This window comes from Perissodus microlepis, chromosome 7 (genome assembly GCF_051167445.1).
Source record: "Perissodus microlepis isolate ML-2025 ecotype Zambia chromosome 7, ASM5116744v1, whole genome shotgun sequence".
NCBI classification, from domain to species: Eukaryota; Metazoa; Chordata; class Actinopteri; order Cichliformes; family Cichlidae; genus Perissodus; species Perissodus microlepis.
Genome location: NC_140467.1, coordinates 34,036,518 through 34,047,615, shown reverse-complemented (window position 1 = coordinate 34,047,615; position 11,098 = coordinate 34,036,518). Strand labels below are relative to the sequence as shown.

Below are 11,098 nucleotides of genomic sequence, written 5' to 3'. Positions count from 1 at the left end.
AAAGGTAAGGGTGCCACACTGCCTGCCTACTCTACAGAGGAGAATGGAGGCAAGCCTGCTGTACGTCATAATACATATTTGGCTCATGCAAAACAAACAAACACACACACAAACAGACACACAAACAAGACAACATCAAGAAAAAAAAAACAAACAAAAAACTTTTGGTAGTTAAAAATTCCACTGAATGAGTTTTTCAAATCTATATTTTAACACTTTAAAACCTTTACTTATTTCTTTATTCAGTTATTTATTTTGTATGATGTTTATGTTTGATTTATTGTTCTTCGCCTTTCATTTTGCATACGATAGTCATAAATAAAATAAAAGGGTCATGTAAAGGTCTGGCACAAAATGTGTAAGCTAGTGTATTGTGGAAGAAAATAGAGCATAAAGTTGGAACAACAACAGATCAGCTTTTCAAAATAAAGGCTAATTTGGATATTTTGGAGTGTTGACTGGTGATTAAAAATAAAATAAAAGTTCCGTTTTTAACGTCTTAAATTATTTCCTGATAATTCAATCTTTTTACTATAAAAACAAAAATCGAGGCATCTATTTTCTAATAAAATATGCAGACACAGGTGATCATACAAACATACTGCTCTTATGTGATTAGTAGCAGGTCACCGGAACGATGACCAACGATAAGCAAAATATCGACGTGAAAATGAGTCGCGCTTGGTTACCTCTGGATGGTGACAGACCAGAGCCTTTTATCAAGTTATTATAAATAAAAAACAAGACAAAACAAAAACGGCTGCCTGCCTGTACACGCAAACACGCGTGGTCCGCTTCAAGCTCTGCGTTAAGCAGAATATCCGTAAAGCATCTGTTGATGTCAGTGAGGCACGAATGGTAGAGATGACAGGGTCGCCTCCAGATAAATGCCATCAAGGGCCTCTCTGTTTCCAATCATGTCAGCCATAACAGACGTGCCACCTCCACTGACAGTTTAATGAAGCAGTGCCTGGAAAGAACTCCACCGCTGTGGGCTACAACAGGAAATACAAACAAAATCACACTTAATACACCTACAAACTATTATTATTATTATTATTATTATTATTATTATTATTATGTTTTCTCGCAAGCTATTCATTTAAACGTAAAGTCACTGATTTCTTCAACATTTTCCGCCCGTGCGCTCACGTGCATCACAGAGTGGATGCGACGCTGATTGATTGAAGAAGCCGCGGGTCCCACGCGCGGCTCCCGCCACGGTAACTTTGATTTCCACGAATCCGCCTCCTGTAATATATCAGGGATTTGATGCAATTTGTCCCCGGCGCTAATCAGATTTGTAACCGCGCCCGGCCGCCCAGCTCTTGATTTCCACTCATGCCCACGGTCCTGTGAAGTTTCTCCGGTCGCGGTTGAAAGGCTCGTCCTTTCCCTTGTGGCTCAATTAGGCGGATTATTGTGCTTCTTGAGACGACTCAACTATTCAAGTACCAAGATATCTCGCCTTACTCGCTTCTATTGTTTTCTTCTTCTTTCTCTTCTTCTTCTATTTTATTTTATATTTTTTAACTATCAGAGAATTAACTATAAGGACTACATATCAATGCTCGTCCTGACACGACACCACGTGTACAAAGAACAAAGGCTGTGGATCTGCTAACAGGAAAATATCAAATTGGAAGGGTGAATATTGGAATAGCTTTTCATAACAATTTAAGGCCAAATCAAACAGCTCCATAAGCCTATAGGCGCAGTTTCCAGTGGCGTGATTTCACTCGAAAATGACAGCTCTTCTAAAACGTAGATAAAACTCATCGCTGGTTAAAAAATAAATTATAAAATATTTTCACATTAGAAATGTTTTTAAATTTGATTTCTTTATATCTGCAGATTAAACGGTGCACTTTGGAGCCCGCAGAAAGTGATTTTGTGTTCATTTAAAAATGAAACTTTAAAAACAAAATAAAGCCTTCTGGTCAAAAGTTCGGCTTAATACACACACGCACATACACACACAAACATATATGTGTATATCTATATATCTGTATAGATATAGATATATATTTTATTTCCAATCAAAATTTTCCAAAATAAGTTTTTGCTTTTTTTACACACAAAAAACAGAAAAATGTTGACAAATCCTTAAAGTCAAATCCTACATAACGTAACAGGGCAAACCATTTATTCTGTTTGTGTTTACTGATAGTTGTTTGCCCTGTAGGACAGTCATGCACAGATTTATTAGCCTCCTCTTCTTGTGGAGGCTGCACGCAAAAAATATCTACTGTGTGCTGTGGGAGAGGCCTTAACTTTGGTTTCACTCTGTTTCTGTCAACCAGTGAAAGAGGAGGGAGACAGAGAGATCTCAAGCAGCAGAGACAGCCCTCAGGTCCGGCTGAAGAAGCCCAGGAAGGCCCGGACAGCCTTCACAGACCACCAGCTGGCCCAACTGGAGCGCAGTTTCGAGCGGCAGAAGTACCTGAGCGTCCAGGACCGCATGGAGCTGGCGGCCTCCCTCAACCTCACCGACACGCAGGTCAAGACCTGGTACCAGAACCGGAGGTAAAGACGCTGCTGTTTTCTAAAAGGGGGGGGGGGGTTAATCTCGTTTCTCACGGCCGGCTCGTGACCCGGGACGCCATGTTTTCTAACTGAAGGTGGCAAGATTTCACCTCATATCTGAGTGAATGCGGGACGACAACGAACCATTAACTTCGATTATTGATCAGCCTGCCCTTTTCTATTAATTTATTTATTGTGTGGTCCATAAAATGTTAGAATAACTAAATATATCTGACATCTGATCCCAAATCATAAAAACAGCATTTACGTTTGAAGTAGAAGGACAAATTGCTTTATTTATTTATTTATTTATTTATTGTTGTTGTTCTTCTTCTTATTAGATAAAAATTTAAGCTCTAACTTCTACGGGAGCACTTACTGACTGGCAGCACGTCTGTGGATTAGTGCTGGATATTTGTATTTTATATACTCTTAAGAAAAAATTAAAAGGGCATCACATAATGGAGACATGTCACGTGACCTCAAAAATATATTTTCTATATCAGCTTTTCAAATACATTAGCAGAGCTGCACAAGCTGCACAGGAAACAAATGTAAAATAAATAAAAATAGTTTTGGGTTCAGATAACTTTATTTATCTGCAGTCTGTCTTTGAGGCAGCTAAATGACATAAATAAATATAAAAACAACACTTTGGACTATGAATAATGTATCATTGCATGTGTGCATATTAATAATTCAAACAAACTACTATATCTACTCAATTATCTTTAGTATGAATTATTCACCTGCATGGAGTGCACACTGGCAACCTAACAGACATCGCTGGGTGTGAATACATGTGGCAGGTTGGAGATTTTAGTGATTTTAGAAAGAAAAAAAACCTCACTTGAATGTTAATTGGATTCCAGGTAAACAGATGGGAGATATTTTGGTGTGTCAAACACGAGACACGTATTCAGATATACATATGCTCCACACTTAAAAAAAAGAAGCTAAAACCTAAAAACATCGTTTATCTCTTCCAGGACAAAGTGGAAGAGGCAGACGGCGGTAGGACTCGAGCTTCTGGCCGAAGCTGGAAACTACTCCGCCCTCCAGAGGATGTTCCCGTCCCCGTATTTCTACCCGCAGAGCCTGGTGTCCAACCTGGACCCCGGAGCTGCCCTCTATCTGTACAGAGGCCCATCGGCGCCCCCGCCGGCCCTGCAGAGACCCCTGGTTCCTCGGATCCTGCTCCACGGCCTGCAGGGGGCTAGCGAGCCGCCACCTCCTCCGCCTCCCCTGCCTCCTATGAGCGGCGTGCTTCCCCGGCCAGCTCAGCAGCGGTGAGCGGGCCCCTGCAGATATTATTTTTCCTTATTTTTATTATTATTATTTTTTTGGTTTTTCCTTCGCCGATCCTGGCAGCTTGGGACTCGTTAGAATAAACGACACAAAGACAGAAAGAGTTAAAAAAAAAAAACCCCGAAGAAAACTAAGACTAAAACAAACTGTTCGGCCTTTAAATGGTGAAAACTGATCCACGATGAACCCAGACGGACGGACCTTTGTGACTGAGACCCCCCGCTGCCTGTATGGAAGTTTTTTTCTTTTTCTTTGTGTCTTTGGGGGCAGGAACTTTATTTATAACTTATTTATTTTTCAATATGAATCAAAGCATCTAAGTTATGTATTTATTTGAACCCAATTACAGTATTCAGTGTTTTTCCCAAAAAACAGATACACTGCAATTGTCGGTGGCACTTTGACCTTCAGTTCAATGCTAATTAGACCTTTATTATTATTATTATTATTATTATTATTATTATTATTATTATTAAAAAGGTGGAAACGAACAACCACCCCTGTAATCTGAATAATAGCTTATTTGAAGAGCTAACGGAACAATGAAGGGATTTTCTTTCTATTTTCTTTGATTTTCTAGGTTGTCATTGATTTTTCTTTACACGTGAAGCCGTCATGAACCTGTAAATAAGAATATTTTGCATTTTAACCTAAAAAGACTGATTTTAAAAGAAAACTTTTTCCCGTTTGTTTGATCTGTTAGTGCGTCTCTTTCAGACCACGGTGATCCAGTATAACATAATAGGCTAGATTAGCCATCAGAAATTATACAGAAAAAAAACACACAAAAAAAACAAAAACACATATTGTCTGAGAAAGGATGGACTACCCGCCCGGACCCACGTGTAGGCACATATACAGGAGAGATATGGAAAGAAAGAAATCTATAAAAGTCTTTTTCTTGTTCTTAGTTGAAGTTTTTAGCTGAGTACAGTTGTCAAGTAATTTATTTAAAAGCTGTTTGATCCCCGCAGAGGGGAAGGCAATCACCTCAGTGATTATTCATTTTGTATTTTTTTCGATAAATGATTGGACTCGGGTCCGCATACAGGTGTAACCGCCTGTTGATTTGCTATAGATGTATTTGAACATTGTGGATTACTTATGTTACTTCATATGAAACCCGTGATAACCCTTAATTGTTAATACTCTCCTTTGGTGAAAAAAATGTATATTGCAGATATCAAACTTGTGGAGTGGTTCTCGTATATCTCCTGGATCGTTTTTAATTATATATTTTTTAATTATTATTATTATTATTATTATTATTATTATTATTATTATTATTATTATTACAATTTTCGTTCCTCTAGCTTTCCCCCAAATTATCTCCCCAATTTCGTGAAGTTCTTTTTTTCTTCTTTTTCTTTTTTTGGTGAAATTCACAGCAAAAGTTGGACAGAAAAAAAAGGGGGGATTTGATGTAAAAGAGAATTACTTTTATAAATGTGGAAATAAAAGTCTTTCATTTAATCAAGTGGCTGCTTGAGTGTGTGACGGGAGGGCTTTTCAGGTGGAATCAACACGTGGACGCGGGGCATCACGCAGAAGAAGCTACACGAGGTGGACAAAAACAGCAGCAACACTTGGTGCAGTCTGATGCAGCCAAGAGGAAGCCAACGATAGCTCGAAGCTCTGATTTTTTGGGGGATCGTGTTGTGCTGAATTAGCTTCTTTTTAGGGGGGGGGTACTCTTTATTTCGGATTGCGCTGTGTACACATGTGCCGTTTTTTTGTTTGTTTGTTTAAAAAAAAAACCTTATTATCCGCTTACATAGCAAAAAGTATCTTTAAACAAATACAGCTTATTTAAAAAGCAAAAAAAATCATTTTGAGTATTTTTCTTTTTTAATATGGCATTTAAAAAAAACGAAAATAGAAATCTGGATATTAGCAAATTAAAATAATCATAGAAGAAGAAGAATTTTGTATGAGCAGTATGAAGGTATGAGCAGAGTCCTGTTTGATGTTTAGCGAAACGTCAGTGGGATTTATTAAAAAGACATTTTAAGGAATGTCAGTGTTATTGAGCAAAAGTTGGGGAGATGCATCCTGCTGCTTTAAATCACTTTACATGAAGAAGTTATAGGAAAAAACTGTCTATCCCTCCTCTGTTTGGTTTGGTGGTGTTGATTTTAATTAATGGAAAGGTGGACAGTTGTCACTTTTTCTAATCTTTGCAAAAAAAAAGCAGACGTCTCTGGAAATGTTAGTGCGGTTTTTTCCACTTAATATTATTATTATTAGTTGCGCTCGTCGGGTGTTTCGTTTCCTTTTTTGACAGCAAAGGGCTTTACAGATAATTAAACAAAAGGAGCAAGAGCGCACGCGGACAGTGCACACACACACACACACACACACACACACACACACACACACACACACACACACATTCAAAAGTGCAATCAAAGATCAATTCCAGCTAATGTCTTTAAAGGAGGGCCAACAAAGCAGAAGGGTATTCTGTCCAAAATGGAGCCCCTGTCTCCTGCCATCCTCCCTCCCTTCCTCCCTCTCGCTTTCTCTCTCTCATTCCCACTTTTCTAAATTAACAGCAGCGACTCCAATTCGTTTTCCATAAACAATGCAGGAGATGAAATATTAATGTCATGTGCGCAATTGTTTAAGTGCCTTAAATGATCCCCATTTGGAAATTGATTGTTTCCATCCTTCTTTTTTCCTTGAGGGTGCTGGATGCGCGCTCCTCTGCCAAACGGCTCCAACAGCTGGTGACCGGGCTGGAGCTGACTGCAGACCGGGGATCAGCGTGGGGACAGCTGGTCAGCGGCTCCACCACAACTACCACCACAACCCCTCCCTTCATCCTTACAAATTTCAATCAGCCACCCATGCACCAACCCCACTCTCATCCTCCAAGTCTGTGTGGACCCAAGTTATTCGGCCATGGCGCTTTGGGGGTTAAAGGAGTTCAGGCTGACGGACACGACTTGGCATGTAGGATGTTAACGATTAGACAAAAGACTTTAATAGGTTTTAATTGAAAGTCGATAATGGGTTTGATAGCCAGCTCCCCCTGCTGTCCTCCACGCAAGGCACCTGTTATCTGGGGGCTCCACTTAGTGGCTGACCATGCCGTGAAATATCAGACTGACGGCCCGATAACGTGCGCTTTCATGATGCGTAAAATTGCATTAAAAATACAGTTAGCCGGCCCGGCGGGTTTTGACGACTGGGAAAGTAAAGAGAAGGAGAAAAAAATCACCTCCCAACTTGCCAAAAGATCATTATAGTCCCATCACAAGGATCCGTGACCGATTCAGTTAACAACGAGACATTTTTGGGGGGAGGAAAAAAAAAAAAAGGGGGGGGGGGACTTGCAAAGTGCACAGCTGATTATATAAGCAAAAGCCCCCGTGTGTCTTGTTGGATGACTCGGAGATTTTTTGTTCTATTCTTTGCATGTGAAAGGCTGGTGGTAAATCCCCCGGCTCTTACCGTGGATTGTCCCGGGCTCAGGGTTAATGAAGTGCGGATGGAGTCTCGTTGAGCTCCCGACTGACATTAAAAAAAAAAAAAAAAAAAAAAAAGGAAAAAAAAGGGAAAAAAAAGGCTTAAATCCAAAAGATCAGTGACTCTGCCTAATCCCACGGACTCCACTAATAATATTAATTCAAAAGAAAAAAAGTAAACAAAAGAAACCATCAACCTTTTGATGAAATTAAGAGACAACCAAAGCGTAATTTGCATTATGCTCGTGGTGTGAAAGCTTTTATATTTCCTTTTATTTCTTTCAGTGGACCAATGAGTCACATGTGCAGCTTGCAGTAAGACTGTTGCGATGCACTGCCAGCGTTTTGTTTTTTTAAAAAAGAAAAAAAAAATCCGCGAGGGAAGATGAAAAATAGATCAATTAAAATGTTCAAGAAACGCATGGCCTAATTTGCCGTGTTTCCCCCCCTCGAACAATAGCCATAAAAGAAAAGCTCTAATTTTACAGTTTCGTGCGCACAAGCGAAATGTGCTTTCATTTGGGCCATTATATCTGCGCTCAGTCAGATAAGAAATTATATCAATTTATCCCCACATCCCTAAAGTCTCCATCCCACATGCTATGTGCATTTGGGTCATTTTGGAATAACGTTTGAAGCCATCATAGCACACAAGTGTTTCAAAACAAAGCAAAATCGCTTTATTACACACAGATCCTCATGTGTGTAATAATCCAAACACGGTGTTTGACTTTGGTTGTTAAAAACAAAGAATGTTAAAGATTTTTCTGCCAGTTTTTCCACAAAGGGTGGTGTTTTAAACCTGTTCTTTGGAACATAAAAGAGAAATTAGAAATCTAAAAATATATATTTGTATCTCTCCAAAAACATGGCAAACTAGTCTATTATATAAAAATATAAAAGACTCATAATGCTTTAGTCTTCACAGCAAAAATATAAATGAACCAAAGCTTGATGCAGGGATCTTTTATGTGTGTTGCTTCAGTATAAAATGCAAGCAAAACGAGGCACACTTTAGCCTGAGCTAGTCCTCGCTTCCATACAGAGTCACCCACGACTTCATTCACTCCACTAAAATTTCCTTTGGCCCAATAGCTGAAGAGAAAGGAGAGGTTATCTTTAAAATAAATCTGACGCAGCAATGAACAGAGACGCTTAAAAAGATGAAGAACATGATGAAGTATCAGTAAGTGTAAAGAGGGAGTGAGAAGGAGTAAAAGGAGAGCAGCAGCCTCCCAGTTAGAGATCCGCTCCTTGCCTGGAGGTACAGAGGGCCGTGAGGAGGAATGAAAGCCTCGTGGAGTGGAGGGGAGATAACCCCACTAATCATTTCCCCAATATGACGGCGGAGAACTACAAACTTGGGTCAGGGGCGCGGGGATTGACATCCCAATCTCAGCAAATAATGAAAGCTTTCCTCTCGGATCACAAGGAGGGTTAGGGAGGAAGACAGGAGAGAAGAGGAGAGGAGAACTGGGGGATCGACTCAGTGAAGACGCACACACAGTCTACAGTCGAAACATCTAATTTCTGTATTTTCTTCCACTGGACTGCAGAGGAGAAAGAATATCTCACACATGCCAATATGTTGACTGAAACTGGCATATGTTGTAGTTTTAGGACGATACATTCTGGCATGTTAAAACCACCAAGAACTTCAGTACCACTGATAAAAACTGACTGAAAGTGTATTTAAAAAACCTTCCTTCTCTAATTTTTTTCACTAAAATTGGATGAAGCTTAGAAAATAAGCTAAAGATACAGAAATTTATTGATCCAGCAATAGGCTAATATCAGCCAGTTAGCATACAGGATGATGTTTAATGTTGCGAAGCATCAATTTCGCAATCATTATACACCAGGAACTCCAAATCTTGTCTTCCAAATCTAGTATGAAAAAAGGGTGAGAGACTTTTTAGACTTCCTTGTTTCGTTGTCAAAAAAAAAAGAGATAAATAGCAACAAAGCTGTATCCACATTAGGTATCAGCTAAATTGTCATTTTAAACATGGTCATTGGTATCAGCCAAAGATTTCAGTCGTTAAAGCAACAATAATGCAAACATTTTGGATCGTGTTATTTGAGTTAGGTCAGCAAAAGTTTCTTATTAATTAGTCTGGTAAAGGCTACCTAGCTTGCTAGCGAGCTATTAGTCCTAAAGTATGGTAATCAAAACGCGAGCTAATGTTTTACTAAAGTACTGTTGGTAAGAGATCAATAAATTGCCTTGTTTCCAGCATTATTATTATAGCTAAATTACCATTATTTGATAGTGTTACATATCCTTCACTGGTTAGTCAGCAAAACAAACAAAAAACAAAACAAAAAGGTCGCTAACACACAAAAAACGGTTTCGGTGTGATGTACAAAAAAAAATCACAATCCTGATATTTTCAACTAAGCTCATAACTAAAGAGCTTTTTTCCAAAAAAGAACCAAAAAAATGTTGTTTAGCCTTTTCAGTGTTTAATCTTTTATCGCCTTTGAACAGGACAACTTCCCACAACCTCTGGATGTTCTTGGGTTAAACATCTTGACTCAACAAGAAACAAGAAAAAAATGTACACAAGACGAATTAACAATGGCATGATGGCAGTTTGATGGACGCTGTAGTTTTTTTGTGTTCACAAAGTAATTTTAGCTAAAGTTTATGTAACTCGTAAAAGCTTTCAAATAGTTTTTGAAAAGTCGTCTTTTCTTTTTTAGATTATGGAAACACCCACAATAATGCAACTCGTTTCATTCACAAAGACCAATGAAAGAAGCGCTAAATCAGAGCTCACTGGGTAACAAAGGCTAGCGGAACAAAGGCAAGCCTGGGCATGGAGTCAACTCTTTCTAGCAGCTTTTAAATAAGCAGGATTAAATGAATTAACGGTAATGTTGCGTTCTATTTATTTCTTCTTGTCAACGTCTGCCAATTGAAAATATTACAGGAAATTTCTCCCATATCTTCAACTCTTTGTCTGAGTCGACACCTGAATCTGAATCTTTTGTTTTTAATTGTACACAAATAATCAATGCAAACTAGTTTCGAAATATGTTAAGCCTGTTGTCCTCTTAAAAGACAGATTCATTAGTTCATGACACACCCCAATAATAATAATAGCTAGCATTAACTTTATAGAGCTAGCTATTATTATTATTATTTATTTATTTATTTATTTTTTCTGATAAATGCGGGAAAATGTTTGTAAACTCCTGATGCCAATTATGTTTCAGTTTAATATGATGTAGATTACACCCCCCCCCCCCCCCCCCAAAAAAAAGCAGCTTTTTTTATTCTATCAGTGTGAGACATTTGTTAAATGACAGTTTTTTGTTTCATTTTATTTTTTAATGTTTAACAAACTGTCCTGAAACCAGGGCCACTCAAGTTTTAGAATATATTTCTTCTTGAAGGGACTTCCACTTTTCCCATACAGTGTTTAAAGCCGTGTTGTTCTCAGCAGGGGTTGGTGTAAGCCACACTACTATCAGATGATGCCGATTATCCAATCAATACCTTGTTATGTCAGGCTTTTTCACCTGCCACACTGCCCTCTCTGCAACCACTCCGGTCAAACAACATGGCAAAAGGAGAGAAAAAAAACAGCCCGAGGCCCTGACCCCCAACGGTCAGCAAGCGCTACAAATGCCTCTGGGACCAACAGTGAGTAAATCTTACACTGTTCAGTCTAGACAAAGACATTTGAGAAAATGGGAAATAAATAAATAAATCAAAAATAAATCAAAACAAATTATTGGTGGTCTTTCTATTTTTCAGCCTTGACATGTTACACGTCTGCAGGAAA

At 38.8% G+C, this 11,098-nt stretch overlaps 1 protein-coding gene across 2 annotated transcripts in view; it reads left to right on the top strand.

Moving 5' to 3' along the window:
- The window catches only part of barhl1b (BarH-like homeobox 1b), an 11,997-nt gene extending 1,436 nt beyond the window's left edge, over positions 1 to 10,561 (top strand). The window contains exons 1-4 of one of the 2 annotated variants that reach the window (XM_084934768.1): positions 1 to 4; positions 2,304 to 2,526; positions 3,516 to 3,815; positions 6,521 to 10,561. The exon at positions 1 to 4 is cut by the window's left edge and continues 1,436 nt beyond it. In XM_084934768.1, coding sequence (XP_084790894.1) covers positions 1 to 4; positions 2,304 to 2,526; positions 3,516 to 3,815; positions 6,521 to 6,836 — 843 coding nt within the window. In that variant the 3' untranslated portion in view covers positions 6,837 to 10,561. Of the gene's footprint in view, positions 5 to 2,303; positions 2,527 to 3,515; positions 5,308 to 6,520 lie in introns of those variants that run through there. The other variant, XM_084934767.1, reaches the window with a different exon arrangement.
- The last annotated feature ends 537 nt before the right edge of the window (positions 10,562 to 11,098 follow it).